We start from the raw sequence: 23,575 nt of genomic DNA, 5'->3' as shown, positions 1-23,575 counted from the left end.
GGGGGGGTAGGTGGTGAGGGAGAGCTGGCCAGCAGCCCATAAGGCCAGACCACAGCCCAAAGCGGCTCATTGTGGTGGGACTGGCGTCTCTGTCCCGGGCCCCCGCTTCGAACGGCCCTGCGCGAAGGAATAACTCAGCCCTCAATGTGTTTGGAGGCAGAACTTCTGATAAAATAAAGAGGGAATATCTAGGCACAGACACATTCTCTTTCTTTTTCCTGTAGAGTATTCAAGCCTCTCTGTCTGTTTTCATTTCCCCTCATCTCGCCATCAGACGTTGATAAGTTTCCTCGACTGCTGGGCTTGCGTTTCATTTACAGCTTTTTATATGTGCGTTCTGTGTGCCGATGACAGATTCAGATGTTCTCTTCTTTCACTGCTCTGGTCAAAGCGAAGGCTCGAGCTCAGCAGTAGCGGATGAAAAATTCCAGAGGGGCTGGAAATGATGCGTTGATCTGAATTTATAAACACGAGTTCTCAAAATATATCTTCATCTACCATAAAAGCAACCAAGATGTTAAAAAAAAGGGAACAATCCACTCCCTATTTCAGTTGTAAGTCTGCTAACCAGAGAGTCAAAATCGCTCAAGTGCAAAGCATTTCAAGAATGCACCGTAAACGCCACTACATTTACTTATGCTGTCATGTCTCTTTGAGAATTTGAGATTGCAATGAGTGCAAGTGTAAATGCATGAAGAATACGCCTTATTATGTTTGTAATTATCCTTTATGTATCTCTTTTTGTTATTATTTATTTATTCATTAATTTATACACTACTGCTTAAAAGTGATCAGTAGCATTTTTGGTAACACTTTACAATAAGGATTTTTTAGTTAAAAAGTACATTAGTTTACATGAACTAATAATGAACTGCACGTCTACAGCATTTATTGATCGTTGTTAATGTTCATTTCAACATTTACTAATACATTATTATTCAAATCAAAAGTTGTATTTGTTAACATTAGTTAATGCACTGTGAACCAACATGAACAGACAATGAACAACTTTATTTTTTATTAACTAATGCTAACAAAGTAACGGTTAGTTCATGTTAGTTAATATAGTAACTAATGTTAACAAATGAAACCTTATTGTAAAGTGTTACCAAATTTTTTTGAAAGAAATGTTAACAAATGAAACCTTATTGTAAAGTGTTACCAAATTTTTTTGAAAGAAAAATTCAGCAAGGACCCATTGGTGTTCATGCTTGAATATTCAAAAAACACATTATTTTTCACATATTCTCCATTGTTGCAGCTCCTCTCTTCCCAGTCTGTCAGTAACGCTCTGTTTAGTTCCTGTCTCCATGAAGCCCCTCCTTCTGAAAAGCGCAATGTGCTCTGATTGGTCAACTGTTGTGATTGGTCAACCGAGCATGTTTGGGTAATGTCCCGCCCCTTACTATAACACGAGTTTCAACACACTACTAACTAACTCAACCAGCCCCCCATGTCTTGGGCGGGAATTATTTAAATGAGGAATATTGTGAAGTGTTTGTTCCCGGAAGAAAACTCAAGACTACAATGGAGGGCGTTTCAGGGAGTTCAAAAACAGTGACACTGATATAGAGAATAACTGCCTTTGAGTGACTTTGCAGATCTTTTTCATGCCCAAACAGCAATATTACACACTAAATAAGTTGAAAATGTAAAATAGCATAATAGGACCTCTTTAAGACAAGATTCTGTAGCTTACCTGTCTTTGAATCTCAGCGAGGTTGTAAGGAAGAGCTCCCTCCTCCAGAGGTGCAATCATCTCAATGTCAACTAAACCAACACGCCTGTAGACAGCAAAAACACAGGCAGAAATATTAAAACGGCTAAACAGATTCCGACTTTTTCAGAGCACAATATCTTCAAGATGTTTGAGGAAGAGTGGTAGGTATAGTGTGCCCTCACAAGTAACAACCTCACAATCTTAACTCAAAGGGAGTTGGGCAATTACAGTATCACATTGCAAAGAAATAATAATGTCCAAAAAGCAATTTCAGATCAGCGTTTACTCCAGAGATATTTTAAGACCCACCCAAGCAGAGCCATAAGTCAGTTCATAGGTCAGGGTATCTGACTCTACAAATATGTTCATGCGATATCTTTGGTTTCCAAAAGATGGGTTTAGCTCACCATGATTACGGCTCAGAGCAGATATTTAGTAAATATACTTCCAAGCTCATTACAGTTCAGCAGTGTGGAAACATGTGTGCTCGCTACATGCTGCAGAAAAGCTAGAACAAGCTGGACTGTGTTCAAAACCTCCCGCTGTACAATAATAGGAAGAGTCATGTATCATCGACTATGCAATTGCCAGAACAAGACTCAGAATAGAGACCAGAAAACTTTTCACATATAATTACAGAAGTCAAACAATGCCGTTTTTAGAAGGCGAGAGTGGCTAGAGGGCTCTGAAGCACAGAGGCTGAGCTGAAGTGTGTTATGGCTGAGCCTCGAACCCTCCTCTTCATGGGGAGAGGCTCTCAGACGGTGACTGTTGCCATGGTGACTCACCCTCTTGGCTCAGACAGGTCGGCCAGCTGGAACAGGATGTCCACTTCCATAGGGGTCACCTGGCCAAACCTTTGGGCAGCGATGATGAACTCCTCTGGAAAACAGAGAAAGAGAGGGATTTTATTCTTGTGTGATTTGTATGAATTCATTATTAGTCACAAAGATATACAGTGGTTCCAAAAAGTACAATGTTTTAGTCTCTAATGCTCACCAAGGCTCCATTTATTTGATCAAAAATACAGTAAACTTACAGCAATATTGTGAAATATTATTACAATTTAAAATACATTTTCTATTTGAATGATATAAATTATAATTGATTCAGCAAAGCTGTATTTTCAATATAACTACTCCAGTCTTCAGTGTCACATGATCCTTAAAAAAAGCATTTATAATATGCTGATTTGCTGCTCAAGAAGAATTTCTTGTTATTATCAATGTTGAAAACAGTGCGGCTTAATGTTTTGTGGAAATGTGATACATTTTGTTTCCAGGATTCATTAACAGAAAGTTCAAAAGAACAGCATTATATATGAATTCGGGTGTGTACACTGTAAAAAAAATATGTTCATGATTTGTAATCACAACATTTTTTCTTTTGTCAAATCAACTTAAATAATTTATGTGGTTCAGATAACATAATATTTTGAGTTTCTGATGATTAAATCAATCTCCTTCATTGTGTTAACTAAATTTTTCCATTTCAATGAACTTAAAATTTTAAGGCAACCAGGTTACTTCATTTTTTAAGTTAAAGGAGCTGTGTGTAAGATTGTGGCCAAAACTAGTACTGCAATCACTTTCAAATTACTGTAGAGTGGTGTATCCCCTCCCCCTCCCCCTGACTCGAGGTTGCCAGATCGGCTGCAGGATCCAGCAGGAACGTGACGAGCTGCAGCTGTGGTAACTAGAGCAGAGCTGGCAACCCGGATGCCGCAACACTACTGACTTCGTGATTGGTAGATAGGTGGAGGGTGGAGCATCAGACCAAAACACAACATGACAACATCAACATCAGTTGAGGGCTGCAACTGCACTTTTTAAATGACAATATCCTGGCCAGACTACTGTTGTCAGTGATATAAGTATTTGAAATGTACATGATTTCTTAATGTCTAGTGACATTTCAGGGCCATTTTATGATTAATTGAAATAAATTTCTTACATACAGCTCCTTTAAACCAACAATATTTTTTTACAGTATGTGTATATAAAACTATATATAATTTATATATATAGTTTGTTTTTTCTTTGTAGCAATGCGGTCTTTACTGTCACTTAAATTAATGCATCCATACCAAATAATTTCTAGAGAAAGATCTTTTTCACCCTAAACTTTTGATTGGTACTGCATTTGACCACTTGAGCCACATATCATATAAAATATATGACTAAATAACAATATTGAATCAAGTGGCATCTGCAAACAGATGATGCAAAACCTTTTCTCAGTCGTTTTTGCAAATTCTTTGTGCCAAATGGTTGCAAGGTCATTTTAGTGGATGTATGAAGTGGGTGAATTATGTTTGAAAGTGTCCTACTCCCTCAGAAGGGCAGAGCACTTGAAGTAAACACTCTGAAGAGTGCAGGACGGCACTGTCACATACACCCTATATCAAACAATACATCCCTGACACTTTATTGTCACTTAGAGCATTACCTTGGAAACGCAGGAGCAAAATTCTCATTTATAGCTGTTAAAAGTATTCTTTCGCGTCAAATATTGCCTGTTTGTGTCTTTAATTCAACATAAGTTCAATTTGTGCACCATCTCTATTTGTAACATAAATATGTAAATAATATTTTCAACAGTCCTTAAGTCTACTTAGGTACACAATTGAGGGTTTAAAATTAAACCTCAAAAGAATTATTACCTCAAAATGAATGAATGCCACTCAGAATAACATGATTATAAACAGTAAAATTACTTCCTGAAAGTGGCAATGCTCCCTTCACTAACGGTCTTGTTCAAGGGCTCTTCATGGAGGGATTCAGATGATCATTTTCTTTTAAAACGAGCCTATGTGTACCATGCCTTCCAGTACGTTTCATTAAAATAAAAGCTACTTGAATTAAAGTTTTATTTCATAGAGTTTTACAAGTTTTAAGCAGTCCAAATATATTTTACTGCTATTGTACTGATCACTGTTCTATTAATAAACTATTATTTTTGACATATTTTTACATTAATCTGATAGCTGCGTCCCAATGTGCATACTATCCACCCTATCTGCCCTAAATAGTATTGACAATTACTAATGTCACATACTATTTAGGATGGATAGTATGCACATTGGGACGCAGCTCATGTTTGAACTCAGAACTGGCACCCCGACTGAGCTTGGTTTTTCCCAAGTTTTTTTTTTTTTTTTTTTTTTTTTTTTTTTGGTCACCTGATGGATTTTGGGTTCCTTGCCACTGTCGCCTTTTACTTGCTTAGTTGGAGACACTTAATATTATTGATTTGACTGCCCTGAGAACTGAACTGAGCTGGACGATGACATCACTGCTTTATAGATGAATTGAACTCATTCCACAATGGATTAACTTTACACAGTTCTTGAACCAAACTGAATCAACGCTGATCTGACTTCAGCTGAATTATAACACTATTGTCTTTTTTAGAGCAGAGTTGACTTCTGTTTGCATCATTAATCATACTTTTCCTGTTTATCACTGTAAAGCTGCTTTGAAACAGTCGGTATTGTAAAAAGCGCAGTATAAATAAAGGTGACTTGACTTGACTTGACATACACGCATTCCTACGTGATTATAACTCATTCAAATATTTAGTAAATCACTGAGTCCGGGATTCGGGAATGTATTGGATATCAGTTGGTTGTGCAGGTTAAGTGTAGAGTGGTAATGAGCAGAATGAACACAGGCCGGTTAACAGTGGGATTCCCACTGCACTGGTATAGAGTGACTAGTCTGAAAAAGGCAGCAAGTGTTCTTACACAGAGCCCTATTGAATGAAGGCCAGCTCAGCTTACCCCGGCCTTAAACACGCTGTGAAGTGTGAAGAACGCTCCAATCAAAGATCACGCAGGGCATCTGTCTCTTCAGCTCCCTCCAAAAACAAACACAAGCTACCGATAAGTGCGAGGAACATGCCGCCAGGAGCATTGGACGTGCCAAAAATCATATTTGATTCTACAAAAAAGTTGGCCTTTCAAGTATCAGTATGGAAAAGTAACTCTGAAATCACGTAGTCGTGATCGGTAGCGATGAAATAGTGCTTTAGGATGGCCAGAAAACCGAGCCACGTTGAATGTTTTTATACATTTGCAAGCTCTTTTTTCTATCTGCGGCCTGTGTGCGAGGTGATGTGTTCCCTATTTTCCCCAGGTGGAGAGCAATCGCTGTTGCAATGACGAAACTATGCTTCGGCGTACCGCTCAAAACATACGGAACCAATCAGCTGAGGGTCAACAAGAGAAGTAGACATGGAAATTCGCACGCACAGGTCCCACCGGAGCCCGATGGCGGCCTACAGCCTCTGTGGGAACAGCAGTGGTAAATGTAGCCTCCCCACCCCTGGCCCCGGTCTCCACAGGGCTGATAGCATCGCAGCCGGGGTGTGTTCAGCAGGAGCGTGTGTGTCCAAGACGCAGAGCTCCATTGCAGCCAGACTATGAGGGCTGTTTCACAGGTCAGCAGTTGGTCAGGGAGACACAGACCAAAGGTTTTTTAAGGTTTTGGGGGATTGGTTTCAAAAATGCACTCCTTGGTGGGCTACCGACAGCTTTTCAAAGTTATTTCTCTTCTTTTAATGAGCTAAAGATGAGTTGTTAATAAATAAATAAATGTTAAAAATAATTGAGCAATATATAAATATACAGATAAATATAGATTTATAGAGAGAGAGAGAGAGAGAGAGAGAAAATTCTATATTTATTTTAAATTACACAATTCATTTAAGTGCATGACAACATATATAATATGTAAAAAAAAAAAAATAGTTTTTAAAATTGAATGAATCTGCGCAAGATGTACTATTTAAATACTATAATTGCATATTTATTTATATAAAATTACACATTACATAATACAAATAATTATGGTAACACTTTACAATAAGGTTCATTAGTTAACATTAGTTAACTAACATGAACTAACAATGAGCAATACATTTGTTAGAGTATTTATTAATATTTGTAAATGTTAGTTAATACAAATCCAGCTGTTCATGTTCGTTCACAGTGCATTAACTAATGTTAACAAATACAACCTTTGATTTTAATAACGTATTAGTAAATGTTGAAACTAATATTAACTAAGAATAATAAATGCTGTAGAAGTATTGTTCATTATTAGTTCATGTTAACTAAGGTAGTTAACTAATGTTAACGAATGAACCTTATTGTAAAGTGTTACCAACAATTATAATGCGTCAACAACACACATACTGTATACATGACAAGCGAACAGAGATATCTACAGCAATGCATTGTGGGTAACATTGTGTTTTTCGTGGCACATCCACGCTCCGTCCGAAATCGCATACTGTATAGTATTTGGTTTGAAACTTACTTCACGACCATTTAAAAAAGTATGTTCTATATAGTGTGAATGATATTTGAATGTAATACATCCACCATGTAGACATTGTCATGTGACCTATCGTGTCAGTTGCGGCGCTTCCCTGCCATTCACAAATCCTCACGCGTGGCCTCATGGGACAGTAAAGTGTCCATCCTATGCACACTTCAGAATCTCACCGGAAGAAGTAGGTGAATACTGTGAATTATGAATACTATGAATTCAGGCATACTACTTGGCTCCTTTATAGTTTTTCGGTAACACTTTATTTTAAGGTGACATAGTTACACTTTACTACATGTGCTTACTATAGTACTAACGATAAATTATGCATAATTACAAGTAACTAGCCCTAAATCAAACCCTAACTCTATAGTAAGTACATGTAGTTCATTATTATTACTCAGTACTTATTTGAGTAAGTGCAATGTAACTACGTCACCTTAATATAAAGTTTAACCAGTTTGTCACATACTACACATGGAAGTATGCATATTCGGACGCAGCGCCAGTCAGTCTAATCAGGGGAGGAAGGACAAGTCAAAACAAAACAGGATTTTAAAAAAACACTAACCTTTAGTAACTTCCACATCTCTGCGGTTGCCTGCCAGGGTGGTGTAGATCTTCCTAATGAGCTCCATGTTGTTTAGCAGAGAGTTGAAGCCATTAAAGTAGGAAAAGCTGACCTGATGTGACGTACTGCCACCGGCTGCCTGCAAATTTGGCAGACGCACACACAGACATTTGCACGAAGACATCCTTTTATGAGGGACAGAGGTGATAAATAGCTGAGAATTCTATGGAGTGCCAAACATTAATCAAGCTACAGTGCGGCGACATCTTTAGCACTTCCACCCCACAGAGCGCTAAATAAATACATGTGTTTCACAGAGAGCCACACTGGCAATTTCAGAGGGATCCAAGCTTGAGGGCCATTTTTAATTAAGCTGTTTTATGAGAAGAGGGACATATAAAGTGGAAAACTAACATGAGGTAGATCTTTAAATAGCATCTGACAGAATGCTTGGTGTAAACGCTCCCTCGGCCACTCTGATGGCATATGAAACCGGAGGGAGGAAAAGGAAAACTAGGCAGTGACCAGACCAGCTAAAATTTTAAGCAGTTCAACATTGAAATTTAAAATATTTCATATGTATTTGATGACGTTAGAGACTGGCTGAAGTGTAGTTTATCTGAAAGAGCGCTTGCATAGCTGTCTTCTGGAGCCCTAAGAGGGTTTGGGAAAGAAAGGCAAGAGCGGATTGTCTCTCACTAGATGGCGCTGTGTGCTTTGCAGAAATGGTGACGTCCACCTGAAGCCACAAAAAAATCAGACCAGCTCTGAAGTTTCCTTAACCAAGATGTCATTAGTAAAATCCCTGCATAAACCTGGCCACAAAAAAACTATAAACCTTTATGTAGATGTGATAAAATGTTTATACCTCCTGTCTTGTTTTGCAAGGCATCTAAATTAGAGGATTGAGTGTATAGACTGGGTCTGACGAGCGCATTGTCTTTAATTTATTTCTAATGGCCTTGAAATTGTGTGTTTACAAACATCTCCCAGAATCCCAAGGTTTATGAGTCACAAATCATGGAGAAAATGACAGACTCCATGGAGTGTGTATAAAACAGACTGCTCACACACACACACACACACCTTGCAAACAAATATCTCCCGGTGGTTTATGTGAGAAAAAAAAAACTATCCAGAAACTGTCATTCAGTACAGCCACTGGCTGAAAAGGCTAAAACATATTTAAACTAAACTCACTGCAACTAAGCATTCCTCCACAAATGGTGTGAGCATGTGGGGTCTGATGGTCACCATGATGTCCCTGAAGTCCAGAGCCGTGACGGCGCCGGTCCTGACCTTGTCTCTCTGTGCAAAAGCCTGTCTGGCATGTTCAAGCTGCATCTCCTGCAACACAGTGAATGTCAATCTGTATCTGCATGCTGGTAGTTTACCGAATGCTGAATTGGAACAATTCTTACTGCAAAAAACAACAACAACAGATATAGATATATTACATGCATGTGATTTTATAACATAAACCAAGTGAGATGTAGCCTATGCTGTACAGCTGGCATTTATTATGTAAAAATGCAAACAAATCATTTCTTTAAAAGGTCAAATCAGCTCCAGATGATATAAAAAAAATATTATGTAAAAGGTAATAAATATAAAGATTAAATTAATCCTGTGCATTGATCTGAATCAAAATGCATCAATATGTTTAGTTTAAAATTTAATATAAATATATATTAATTATAATATTATTTTTTAAATCAAAAATATTTTAACAAAAAGACAATGCTTTATGGGATCAACAAATTATTGTTTTAAAATATATAAATATATATTTATTTTTTTTAAAAAAGATTAAATTATTGTTCATGATGTTTCTACAATACACATATTTTATGTATTTGTTTATTTTGCTTTGAGACATCTGATAGAGAGGAAACTCTCATTTTGTCGATTGTGCGACTCGTCTGGAACGGTTGCAGTATCACATCAAGAGACGAGAATGACTTTCTTACACATCTCAGGCTCTTAAAGAGAGTTGTTTTTCTCTCTCCCAGCAGCATAATTGAGCAGCCGGTCCAAAATACTGGAAATATAGGTCTGCTGTGCGAATATGGACGTGTCTTCGTATAGAAGGAACGCCTGCGCAAAAAACACTATTAGAGAAAATGTCAAAGCTTTGAATGTCAGACTCTAACGTGCTAACCTATTTCTGATATTATAGAAATGTCACTCTCCTCGTAAAAAAAACCCCTAAAATAACACAGTTACAGATTGTTACAGGTAATTTCTCTATTATTAACCTATTTTTCACATCAATATACTTATTTAAATATTTGCAAATCAGATGCTGGAAAAACAAAGACGATTTATTTAGGAAAAATACATCTTATGCATGCTCCTGTGCCTTTCACAAACAGTGTTTTAAACAAGGAGGAAATGCCAGTAGCACTGTAAATACAACAAGAGCAGAGGTAGAGGTAAATAATATCTGGCTGCAGATTTTTCCTGTCTTGCATTGTGCTGCTCCAGCCACAAGCATGTGGAATTGCATAATAATTGTGGCTCTGAACCTTACAGTTTACAGTTAGTCTCTTAAAACCTTAAATTACTGCAACTGCGAGTGTTTCAAAAGCATGGTTTTTATTTAGGTAGGAGAAGAACAGAACCTCCGAAAGCCAATATTGAAACCACCATGGCATTTATTGTGCCTTTAATTGTCTTTGGATTCAAATAAAAACATTTGATGAGCCACCTCTGTTTGGGTCAATTATTTCAATTCAAGCGCTGGCATTAAAACCGCAATTAAACAGCGAAACGGACTTAAAGATCTCATCATCAATGTTCAGGTTAAAGAAATGGCAAGGTGTTACACCTTTGGCTAAGACACAGTAATGCCATTTCTGACGGAAGAGCCAGATTTCCGACATGTCATATTTGCAGGAGGACATATTGACACAGCGTCAGTGTTGGAAAGCATCCATTCATAAAGGAAAGGAAAATAATTTTGAGTATTTGTGGGTTTCATTGAGACTAAACGTTCTCATCCGTGAAGCTGCTGGTTCATTTTTACAGTGATACTGCATCCATTCTGGAGTGGATCAAATCGAACACCGTTTTTTAAAATCAAATGACCATAAAAAAAGTTGCCAATTCAAAGAAAATGAAATAAATGAAACAGGAAATGTGTTTTTTCATCATTTTCAAGTTCCAAAAACAAAATTAATCCCGTCTTGGCCACAAACACAATATCGGCGTGTTTCTCGTAGTTTCCCAAAAAACCCATCTGGTCCAAGTTAGGTTTAATATAAAAAGCTCATTCAGATATAGCGAGCGTAGATGCAAACTTGGCACAGCGACCCCTCACACCCCCTCTGCCCACTCTCAGGTCTAGACGCTATATTGGAAAATTTCGAGCACGCCACAAATACAAAAGGAATACTGCTATTCTTCTTGTAGAAAAACTTTACCTGTTTTAAGGGAATCGCTAGACTGCTCTGAGGTTACGTCACCTAATGAGAAACAAATGCTGGCGTAGGAATATAACTCCAGTGTTTCATTAATGACTAACTAGGTCAATATGCCTCGCTGTGCTGCGGGAAACCGTGCCCAGATCTGTGTGTCAATCTAGGCGAGACCAGGCACAAAACACACCAAACAAGACATTACATCGATCCGAGCTCTGCGGCGGTGAAGGAAAGTATGTGATGGGGACAGTGTGAAAGTGAGTGCGTTCGGGTGTACGACGTGGGGGGAAAGGTGGGCAGAAGAAAGAGAAATTAGACAGCAGTCATACCCACCAGCAGAAACTGAGTGAACTCCCCGTAGTTAAGGTGTTTCTTCCTCTCCGCGCCAAAGTGAAGCTGAACAAATTCTGAGTTCCAGTTAAAGGGGATGTGCTGGTGAATAGTGGTCTGACCGAAAACTTGTTTCACATCCTCTGAAATCAGAGATAAGCCTGGCGTCAGAAATGTCATTGTTGAGGATTGAGTTACAAAAACTATGCATTGTTAGATTTCTATGATTGTACAAGCAAAACACATGTCTAAAAGCAAGGCTTATTTAGAAACACAAGGCATCAAACGGAATTATTTATTTGCATTTAAACATGGAAATAAATACGCAAAGTTAAAACATTTTGAAAGATATCAAAATAAACATCATGTAATGTATTATATAATATAAAAGTTACTAAAAAATGTTTAAGATTCTGCACTTTTTGATGTTAATAAGTACATTTAAATCATTGAATGTGACATTGTACAGAATGTCAGATGTTCTTGCTCTTTGGATCATTTCAAATCATGCCTAAAAATATGATCGTCAAAAAAAAAAACAAAAAAAAAAAACACTAAGACATTGTGATATTCATGTTAATTTTTCAATTCAACTGTTCACTCATGCTGATGATATCATTAGTAATGGTGCTGTCAAAACGATTAATCGCGATTAATTGAATCTAACAAAGTTTGTAAATACATAATATATATATACACTACCGTTCAAAAGTTTGGGGTCAGTGAGAATTTTATTTTTATTTTTTGGAGGAAAGAAATCAATACTTTTATTTATCAAGGAATAATTAATTTGATCGAAAGTGACAGTAAAGACATTTATAATGTTACAAAAGTCTTTTGAACTTCCTATTCATCAAAGAATCCAACAACAAAAAAACTGTACAACTGACAGACCAACAACTGTTTCAACATTGATAATAATAATAAATGTTTCTTGAGCATCAAATCCTCATATTATACTGATTTGTGAAGGATCATTTGACACTGAAGACACTGACACTGGTGATGCTGAAAATTCAGCTTTGATCACAGGAATAAATTACACTTTACTATTCACACAGAAAACAGCTGATTTACACTGGAATAATATTTAATACTATAACTGATTTTTGTTGTATTTTTAATCAAATAAGCGCAGCCATGGTTAGCAGAAGAGAATTCTTTTTAAAGTATTTAAAATCGTACCGACCCCAAACTTTTGAACGGTAGTGTATATATATACACAGTATATACACACACTCACTCACTCACACACTCACTCACTCACTCACTCACTCACTCACACACATTTATGTTAGATGCGATAATTGCGATTAATCGATTTGACAGCACTAGTAATTAAACATTTTTATCAAATTAGGAAAAAAATACTAAACAGATGTGGCATAATACATCTTTGCATTGAAGAACGTGACAATAAAAGCAAAGAAAAATGGGGTTGGACATTTTGCCGAGAAGCATTCCTCATGGAGCGCAACAACTAGGTTTTTTCCAATTCATGGCAAATTATGTACAGTAAAGAGTCGTACAGCAGATGCTTTTTATAGTATTACAACAGAGTTCCACTGTGGAGTCCAGACCTTTATTTTATCAGTGTTTATGAACCTGTCAACACTTCTCAGTCCTTCTTTCGTTATATCGCTTTGGAGTTGCATGGCAGCCTGCAAGTTTATTACCTCTAATTCACCTAATTGAAGTTGAAGGGGAGGGGGGGGGGGGGCAGGGGGTGAAAAAAATGCTAAACATTCATTAATTAAAACCTAAATTTTCCAAACCCTTAAAAAAATTACCCTTCATAATATGACTTGCAATGACAGGGTTTATTAAATGGTGAAAAAAAGACTGTTTAATGTAACAGCAAGAGACCTTTAATGCTTTTAATGACATTAAGAGGGTTATAAACGGGAGGCTCCTGTTCGCTTTAACACAGAGCGGCATTTCATTTTCCTACCCTCTGTAGTGCATCACAATAAAGTGATTTTGACATGACCATAGTCTTAGTCAGAAGTTATTTGCTGTTTATGTTGAGGTGACTGCAGCAGTTGAAAAACAGGTGTACGAGACAAATACTGCCTATTCTCCTTACAGCTCAACCTGACAAAACCTTTGAACAACACATCTAAATAACCGCGTCATATGTATATGAAATACGCATGTGTGCATGCATTATCTGATCTTTTTCCCTATTGACTACACAGGTTGATGAAAGTCTCTTTCTCTCCGCCTAGGCACTTTGGGTAATGCATTTGAAATGAGCTGATCTGACAGGTCTCGCCTACAAAAGGCAAATTAGACTATTTAAGTCAATTAGGGAAATTTAACGCATGAGATACACACATGCATTCTTCTTGTGCCAAGTTCGTTTGCAACATGAATGTAACTGTAAATGCAGCATCTCAAACTATTGGTGTATTCAAATCCTTTGTTCTTAGTCTGAAATCAAATAACCGCAGTGAATGTACAGCGGAAGATTACACTGATCGTATTGTGTTTGGAGCAGTGTTTGAAATCGATCTGCATTTTAAAGTGGCTGAATAAGCCGTATTAAGAGTTTTACCTCAACTGATTCTGTAGGACTTCGCTAAGTGACAGGAATCTGTCTGTCCAAGCAGGAATTCAGATTAGACTACTTCACATTAGGCCTTTGTTTTGAGGCCGGTGACTGAACATAAGATGCTCTGGAGTTAAACTCGATAACCTAATTGATTTAGGCTTTCAGCTGATACAATTAGTGATAATTATAGGCCAAAATATGGCAATTCATGTGAAGGAAATTCAAATGAATTGAAATTCCTGTGATGAAACTACAATCTTAAATTAAAATATACTAAAACATCACATTTTTTATCATTTAAATGTGCAACACAAAAACAAAAAGAGTGTTCTTACAGAAAGTGAAGTACCTAAAACCTTAAACTAAAAAACTACTAAAAACTTTTATGGTGGCACTTTATTTTACAGTCCTATACCCCATGTACATACATACTATGTACTTTTTACAGTAATTACAATAACTGGGTAATAACTAGGTATACTAACCATGAACCTAAACCTAACCTTAACCCCTGTAGTTACCTTATATCACCCAGTATTTTCTTAGGTAAGTACACTGTCAGTACATGCAAGTACATGTCAAATAAATTGCAGCCCTTTTTATCATTTAAATATGCAAAACAAAACCAAACAAAAAACAGAACAGAACAGAACAGAACGAAACCAAACCAAACCAAACCAAACCAAACCAAACAAACCCAAAAAACATTTTACATGCAAGTACACATACTGTAATAAAATGCAACCCTTTTATCATTTAAATGTGCAAAACAAAACCAAACAAAAAACAGAACAGAACAGAACGAAACCAAACCAAACCAAACGAACCCAAAAAACATTTAAATGTGCAAAACAAAAACAAAACGGTTGCTCTTACAGAAAGTGATGTAATAATTAACAGATTAAACAGCTTTTCTGCTAAGTAATATAGCTAATTCTCGTAACTGTAGGCTGTTTGACACAGCAGCTAGGCCAATTTTTACAGAATGTGTGCGGACACAGGTGAACTTTCATCAACATTCAAACGCAGTAGCCTGGTCTGGAATGGCATAATTGAAAAGTGTTTTCTTTCTCGCGGGGGGGGGGGGGGATGCGCTTGTCTGAAGTATAAAATCATTGGTTACCCGTAAGCCAATCACATAACGTTTGGTTATTATGACGTGTGTTATTCGCCAGCTCAACCGCATCGAACTTCCACTGTAAACACAGGTGCGTTCCATTTGACCGTAAGTGGACTGCGAAGTGGACTTCACAGGGTGTTTCACCATCTTAAGTGAGATTCCAATCCGAAGGGAACGAACATGTTCAGTTCGAAGGGCACTGCAAACGGCGTAGGGAATAAGGGAACATCGATACATCACTTCACAGGAAGTGGAGAGTGAAAATCAACCAACTGTCAATGTGCACCGCGTCACCAGTCTGCACTAACCATAGAGCAGAGCCGTTGGAAGAGATTTTAAATTTAAAATTCTAACGTATGCATTGAGTATTCATAAATGTTGTTATTATTATACAAACTGGAGTATTTATGAACGGTTGGGGTGATGAATGTATCTATAGGCCTATTATATGATTTTAAATTAGAAAGAAAAGTAAATAAAAAGTTATATCATAATCTGCGTGACCCTGTTGTTGCCTTTCGTTGATGACGTTGCAGGGCATTCCAAATGAGTGATTATTGTCAGCGAAGTCCACTTCAACTGATGTACCGTGTTCAGGGAGTAGGGAGCAGTGAACACTGCGTAGGGACCCTGTCGAATGGAGCGCACATGTATGATGCGAAAACGAAACCATCGAGCGAAATACCGTGGCTGACCGAGTTTTGCTGCCTCCTTAACCTGATCCTCCATGAGTGCAACCAAGGGGGACACAATCACAACTATCGCCTTGCCGGCCTTTGGCCTGCCCAGTTTCTCGCTGACGATCGGTAATAGTTGATAAATTAAACTTTTCCCAAAACCTGTTGGGAGTAGGGCCACAACATCACCTCCATTCAAAATGTTTAACAAACACTCTTCTTGTTCGGGCTTCAGTTTGCAAATGCCGGAAATATTCTCCACAACAGAGCGAATTGCATCCCGTGTCTCCATATCCGTGGTCGTTTTCGATTACCCTATCCTAAAATACAATCTTAAACTCGGTGCTTAGCGTCTACGTCACGGCTCTCAGCCCGCCCTCTGTTCGTTGATTGGCCGGCTGTTTTCAGGTCGGAAGGAAAACTGAGAGACATGTCGATGTCTCAGACTGAGTACAGAAGCGAACTGAAATAGAGCGGAAGTACGAAGTCTGACGCAGTCACGCTACAAACGCAGCTCATCCAATCAGAATTCCGAGCCTCAACTCTGTTTTATAAAGAGCATTGTACACTTACCAAAAGTGGCAATGCCATTTCCAGTTTTGTCGAAGAGCTGGAAGGTGACCATGAAGAGAGCATCCGGAGCACACAGCACCGACTCAAACGCCAGAAACTCCTGGAAGGAGATCAACCTGATGGAGACAAACAGACTTACAGCCTACATATCGTGGACACTTCACTCCACCAGCCTGGCATTACATTATTGAATGATGAGAGGGTATCACTCGCTGATTACTGCTTCTCGACGCCAAACAAAAAAAGGTAGCACATATTTTCATTGTGAACACTTGACACTTGAGTGATTTGTTCAACTGTAATTATCAGCCTAAAATTATGATGTACAAAACATCTAAACACACAGTCCAGCTTCAATTCTAGGCCCAGAGATTAAGTGAATGACAAAACAATTTGACATAACAGGCTTTTCAATGATCCCAATCTTGATTGAAGTGCTTCCAATTTGACTGTCAAATGTCATTACCTTACTGAAAATGGGACCAGTTCATGTAAAACCCCCAGTATGGTTGGGAACTCAGTAAATCATGTGATTACAAGAGAATCAACCAACCAACAAGTCATGCAGCCGTACAGTAAGGAAATGGTCAGGAAGAATTACTGCTATACATGTACACTACCAGTCAAAAGGACACACAATGTTTTGATGTACAGGTTTATACTTAATGTCTGAAATAAATTCATATATAAATATATGAACTAAAATATAAATAGTTAAAAATATATGAACTATATTTAAATATATTTATAAAATAATGACATAAATGTAAAGAAATGTATTAGGTGTGCTCAAACTTTTGACTGCCAGTGCACATTTCGAGAAGCCTTCATATATTTGGCACGATTTTAAGATTATTTCATTAGTTCCTATATGTGTGATGATTTTACAGTAAATGGGTGCTATTGTTTGACAAATAATCAAGTAAACCAGCAGAAAGATTAAAAATATTATATCAATAAAAGGGGAACACTAACTGCACGACTTCTGCAAATGACTAAAAGTTTGAATCATAATGGAGAGCATGACATCAGAAAACACATAAACATGCACACAAGCCCACACACACACACACACACTCACGCGTATCTACCTCATCAAATAACCAATTTCAGCATTCATAGGAAACCCTGGGGACCGTGCAATCTAGTCTTTATTTAAGCGCAGTTCAAAGTTGCCTCAACTCCATTATGAATTTCACAAATGGATACAGCAATTACTCGAGGTCACTGCTAACGAGCAGTCCCAATGCATGCATCTCTAATTTATTTCAATTTCCAGGGAGCAATGATTACATTTTCGTGGCCACTCTAATTAATTTTGTTACTGATGAAATTCAAAGGAACTGAGAATTTGTGGGCTTCCAGCATGCCAAATCAGCCACATTGTGGAGTCAAGAGTAATTCTTTTATTAACTAAGCTGACAGTAGGAGAACAGGAGCCTGCTGTTCCAGAGTGGGTGGAGAGCTACAAAGGCGATCCGCTGGGCCCAGGCGTCGATGATTAAAAACAAAACAGCAAAGAGAGATGATACAGATGCTGATGCTTTTGCAAAAAGAAAAGTCGGACAAAACTCAGCGAGTGATTATGCTGCCTTCACGTGCCAGCGGAAGTTTCCTAGTTAAAAAGTGGACATGAAGGCGTATTTACCACTGGGAAGCTCCGGGATAATGCTGCCTTCACATGCTATCGGAACATTTCCTACTTCCCACTTCTGAAGTCGTGATAACGAGCTCATTGCATTCAAGTGCTTTGTTTTTGGAAAGAACAGGAATCCTGGAGGACACCAGGTTTATTCTTGCGTATTTATTGGGAAATTCTTATTAAAGCCAAAACGTATTTAGTGTCCCATTCATTGACAACCATAAAAACATTCACAGCAATATCTAGATAGTCAGCTTGCTGACAATTCTGGAATTTCTGTCAAATACAGGCTATATGTATAAAACATACAATACGCTTCTAATGACTTTTCATATATGTAGCCTAAATATGCACTACTTTAACGACAAGACAAGACGATGTAGATAAACTTGTTGAGAATTCGAGTCACAGTAGCAGTCATTCTCCCCTCCGTTTATGGCTCGCTCAACTTAGAAACTTGGGTATCAAAATTATCCCTAAGCTTCCCAGTGGTAAATATGACTTGAGAGTTCATGTCCAATTTTTACTTAAGAAACTCGTATTTACGATAATTCCGATAGCACATAAAGGCAGCATAATTTTGAGTTACTGAGTTGAGCGGGCCATAAACTTTAAACATGGCGGAGAGGAGAATGATTGGTATTCTTTACTAGTTTTTTCCACAACAGCTATATCGCCTTGTCTTGTCGTCAAAGTAGTGCATATTTATGAATAATCCTTTGAAGCATATTGTATGTTTTATACGAAAATAGCCTGTATTTGTCCGAAATTCCAGCAAGCTGACTATCTAGATAGAGCGGTGAATGTTTACGGTTGTCAATGAACGGGACACTAAATTGCATTTTGCCTTTAATAAGATTTTCCTAATAAACAGGCAAGAATAAACCTGGTGTCCTCCATGATTCCTGTTCTTTCCGACAACAAAGCACCGAGCAACGAGCTCGTAGTCACAACTTCAGAAGTGGGAAGTAAGAAATTTCCAATAGCACGTGAAGGCAGTATTAAAACGCATCTCTGACACTGGAAACCATTGGAAGGCAAGGAGGCACTTCTAATCACCAGATGGTATCGCTTTCATTTCAGATCAGCTTGATGGTCACCGTAATTGATTGTTGGAGTGTATCTGCATTAAATGCCCTCCAATCAACATACACAAAAATGAGTTGTGCATGTAGTTTCCCCAGCGCCATGCCAGACGTGAGGCTTATGATGGTTGATTAGCAGTTCCTTGACTACTAGAGAACAATTACACTGGTACACAAACACACTAAGATGCCGTAGCCATGTAAAACAAACTAAGCCGAAGCTCAAATAATAAGCCTGACAAAGAACATTTTCCAACCATCAACTAAAATGGCACAGAACCAGAAGTGTAACATGGGGAATGCAAAAAAGTTTTATGTTTCTCAAATATGACACTGAAACGATTTAATAATAAGGACAATTCATGTGGAACTTTGTTTTTTCTAAACACAACAAAAACTGGAAACTGTTGAATATGCTACAATTTAAAAGTCTGGGGTCAGTAAAAAAAAAAAAAAAAGTGTTTTGAAAGAAATTAATACTTTTATTTAGCAAGGACACATTAAATTGACAATAAAGACATTTATAATGTTACAAAAGATTTATAGGCCTAGTTATTTTTAACTTTCTATTTATCAAAGAATCTGTAAAAAAAAATGTATCATGGTTTCCACAAAAATATTAAGCAGCACAACTGCTTTCAACATTGGTAATAATGGGAAATACTTTGAGCACCAACTCGGAGTCGGATCACGTGACACTGAAGACTACATTTATTTTAAACTGTTTTTACTGTATTTTTGTGCAGTCTTGGTGACCATAAAAGACTTATTTCAAAAATTTAGAAGAGAAACATACTGAAAAAAACAATAAATTTGTTTAAATTTTCGTAAAATAAAAGAATATTATGCTGCTATTAATTTTCAATGTTTACGCTAATCAAAACAGAAATACTTTTGTACAAAGCATTTCCTTGTATCTCCCAGCGGGTGCCACGCACCTTTAAATTGTGTTGTTTCTAAAACCGAGAGGTGCTGGTAAACACTGTCCTTACCAGAAACACTATTTACAGACTTATTATTTCAGTGGTTTAGCGTTGTAGCTTTTATCCATGACAGGTGAAGAGAGAGCACCTTCAATAAGCTCTGGCCCTGTCATTGTCACTGACAAGCGTAGATGCGGAGGGACGCGGGCTGGTTTAGCTTTCCCTGAGTGCATACCTCAGACCAGCCTGAAACCACATGGGCACGGACTGCCATTTTCTCAGCATGCGCTCTTTACAAAGTTTTAACCCCCAAGATGCTACGGAGTTTCACACTTGAGGAGTTTTTCCATCAAAAATGGAGAGGGGAGAAAAGATAGAGGCAGAGAAGGAAAGGAGAGAATGTCTGGCAGATCTTTGAATCAGCAGGGAAGTCTACATGTGTTGAATGACTGATTCAGACCCGTTGGCAGGATGCCGCTCAAACAGGGCAGAGTGAATAAAGGAGAAGTGATTCAGTGCCTGATGGACGTCACCATATCACTTGATTTATTCCAGCTCAGGAGGAGGTAGAAAATGCATCATGCTGTTTGTATCCATCTCATGAAACAGAGATAACCTGTGAATCATCTCATTCAGATGAAAACCTACCTCGGTTGTAAAACACTTGGTGTTCAGCAAAAAACATCGGATTCGACACCCACACAAACAGAGCTTTTAGCGCTTGCAGCTTTATGATTTTGAATACATTTCAATATTACAGCAAGCTTCAGTTCAAATATGAACTGCTGTTAGAACTTTCTCATTGCAATTCTGGGACGAAGGCCTCAAAATGAACGTTTCTTCATTTGCAACATTCCGCAGTCCTGACGGCATGAAGGTCCTGACCACAGCCGCCACTACGACCAAACCTCAGAAATCCATATATATCCAGATCTTTGTTTATCTAACTCGGTAACCTACATGCTTTGTGTGAATAATACTTAAAAAATTCAAAGATAAACCGAAAAACACAACACTTACACTTCCGTAATCTTGATTAAATCAAACAATCCCCCTATTTTTTTCCTCAAAGCCCTGCAAATATATAAAAAAATCATGTTCTGAAAGAGAGCTCAAGCCATGATTCCCTAATAGTTATCCGTTAATAGCTGAGATGCAGCAATTTATCCATCCTCAAAGCACGAGAGCTGAATGGCACAGGCAATTACAGCGCGTGTGTACCTCTCCCGGTCTATGGCAGCCCTAATAATGCGTGCCGCATGACCACATGCACGCGGCCCGGCTGGTTGCCATGGTAACGCACAATCTTTTTGGACTTACGCTTGCGTATCATTGGCTATCATTATGTATCATTAAAAGCATACATATTAATGCAAAAGGGGGCTGAGCCGTGCTGCCTGAAAGGAGCAGCACCTGAACAAAGTGTGGTGTGTTAAGATGTCTGACCCTTCATCCTAATGCAGGATTAAAAGCGGAAGATACCGCCGCATAATCCACGTCCATTTCACAGCAGACGCTTTGTTTATGAATCAAATGAACTATGAACTGTAATTTACACAAGTCGTGAATTATTAATGAAAAACGCACATTTAAACTGTGTGTTGGTCATTGTTGTTTGGTTGCACAATTTGATTTGTTTTCAAACTAAAACCTGCGGTTCAAGTGCAACTCAGACTTTTAATAGAAATAAATACTAACCCATCTTTGGTCTGGTCCAGAACACCTGCCAGTAGAACGGTGGCCTCCTTGGACAGCCTTATGTCTGTTTGTGCATGGAGGAACTTGGACACGAAGTCCTCTGGGGACATGTGGTGCTCTCCATTCTTCTCCACACTGGCATACTGTGAAGGAAAAGAAAACTGGGCTAATATTATATATTTAATGCTGAGGCCACTGCAGTACAGAATAGATATTGTAGATACAAATCTGATTCAAATTAAATATGTAATTGATGCATTTTATATAATAAACCAGAAAACTCATCGAATTAGTCACTTATACAGCGCCTTGTACAATGTAGTATTCCATGAAATGTGGCGTATCACATCTCAGTTAAAATCACATATTGCATTGATCACAATAGTAATCATAATTATTTCGTATTAAAAACCCGAGACAGAATAACCAAAGAAAAATGATGTTCACAGTTAAGGACAACATGAACAAAAACAACATCATTTTACAATCATCCAGATGGTAAACCAGATATACGAAAAAGGCTGATTATTGAAAGGAATATTAATTAAGCATGTGTTAGTTTTTTGGATCATTTGCTGTTAGATTTATTACTTAAAATGCGTTATTCATGCAAAGTTTTTTTTCTCGTGCTTTTAAGGAACTCTGCTTCGTATATTCATGTGAACTTACTAGGAGTTCCATACAGTGCTCGATGCATTTTTAAATTAATCCTCAGGTTTTCTTTCTGTAATGAGAAATGTATTAAATGGTTACATCAGATAAGGGGTATATCTCATTGACACCAGTGCTTAGATGTTGGGCTACGTTGCCATCCCTTTATTTACAGACTCTCAAGGGAGATACGAGGTGACATACCTTCAAGAAAATGGACTTGAGCTCTGCTGGATCAGCCCTCTTTATCATTACCTGTAGACATAAACACATTGTGATTACATATAACGGATCTACATGTATACATTACGCCCAGTGCTGTCTATTAACATTATTTTAGCATAAGTTTTTATATATATATATATTCCACTGGTAATGATGATCATTGGTGTTATTATTATGCATCTTACATCTAAGCAACTCAACTTCAGCTGACTTCAGGAATGTTTAGCATCCTATAAACCCCATGACACCCATTCAAACACTCCACAGACAGTGGACAGTCTATCTACAGGGGTTTGATCCTTCATCAGAGCTCACTGAAGTGCTCTTATGTCTCAATGTCATTGACAGACGCTAACATTCACCCAGGACATTAGCAGGCTAACTAGCTCTGTCACACCGGCTACTGTGTACACTGAAGGTTATCAGTTAATCCGCGTTTCTCCAGTGTCCTGCGATGATGTTTTCTGGACATATGCGTATGCTTCACGATCAAACACTGCGCTCCCTTCGTCTGCAGAAAGCGACTATGTTTCTGTGCGAGAATAGCGCTTACCTTTGCTGCCATGATCAGCTAACGCACAACTATAGCAACAGGAAGACTTCTAGAGCTTGATGACGTTACCATGGAGATCACGTGCGGGACGGTAGCGGCTGGTGCGCCGTGCGCGTGGAGGAAACAAAAGCGGATGAAACACTCACGTTGGTTGGTGCAGTAGATTGTCGTGAATACTGTCTCCCTGTCATATATATTAATATATTGGACAGTGAATCACTGCTCTCACACTGTGTAAGGATATTAATCTTATTAGTTTATCAAATTTTAAATAATTTCACTGCTTTGGTTTGGTTTGAGCAGATGACGTCATTTTCTGGGTGATCACTACGCTAACTTTTCACAGAAATATTTTTGGTGTTTCGAATATTTCAAACAAAACATTAGGTATTATTTCATAGGGTTTTTTCCCCTGTGGCCTCAATTTAAATCCTGATAGTCTTGTAATATTTAATAAATTAAAACAAAACCCCATTCTTACGAAAAGCCTAAACAAAA

General features: G+C 37.9%; 1 protein-coding gene across 3 annotated transcripts in view; it reads right to left on the bottom strand.

Annotated features, from left to right (window-relative positions):
• Nucleotides 1–23,169, bottom strand: part of LOC130084316 (electrogenic aspartate/glutamate antiporter SLC25A13, mitochondrial) — a 46,042-nt gene extending 22,873 nt beyond the window's left edge. The window contains exons 1-10 of one of the 3 annotated variants that reach the window (XM_056249666.1): nucleotides 23,078–23,135; nucleotides 22,504–22,554; nucleotides 22,318–22,372; nucleotides 21,649–21,791; nucleotides 16,301–16,416; nucleotides 11,380–11,519; nucleotides 8,825–8,971; nucleotides 7,625–7,763; nucleotides 2,509–2,602; nucleotides 1,700–1,784 (exon numbers count right to left, since the gene is read on the bottom strand). In XM_056249666.1, coding sequence (XP_056105641.1) covers nucleotides 1,700–1,784; nucleotides 2,509–2,602; nucleotides 7,625–7,763; nucleotides 8,825–8,971; nucleotides 11,380–11,519; nucleotides 16,301–16,416; nucleotides 21,649–21,791; nucleotides 22,318–22,329 — 876 coding nt within the window. In that variant the 5' untranslated portion in view covers nucleotides 22,330–22,372; nucleotides 22,504–22,554; nucleotides 23,078–23,135. Of the gene's footprint in view, nucleotides 1–1,699; nucleotides 1,785–2,508; nucleotides 2,603–7,624; nucleotides 7,764–8,824; nucleotides 8,972–11,379; nucleotides 11,520–16,300; nucleotides 16,417–21,648; nucleotides 21,792–22,317; nucleotides 22,373–22,503; nucleotides 22,573–23,077 lie in introns of those variants that run through there. The other 2 variants (XM_056249665.1, XM_056249664.1) reach the window with 2 other exon arrangements.
• Between the last annotated feature and the right edge of the window lie 406 nt (nucleotides 23,170–23,575).

Source organism: Rhinichthys klamathensis, unplaced genomic scaffold, assembly GCF_029890125.1.
Source record: "Rhinichthys klamathensis goyatoka isolate OS25496 unplaced genomic scaffold, OSU_Roscu_1.1 h1tg000060l_1, whole genome shotgun sequence".
NCBI lineage: Eukaryota > Metazoa > Chordata > Actinopteri > Cypriniformes > Leuciscidae > Rhinichthys > Rhinichthys klamathensis.
The sequence above is the reverse complement of the archived record's forward strand: the minus strand, read 5'-3'. Positions and strand labels throughout refer to the sequence as shown.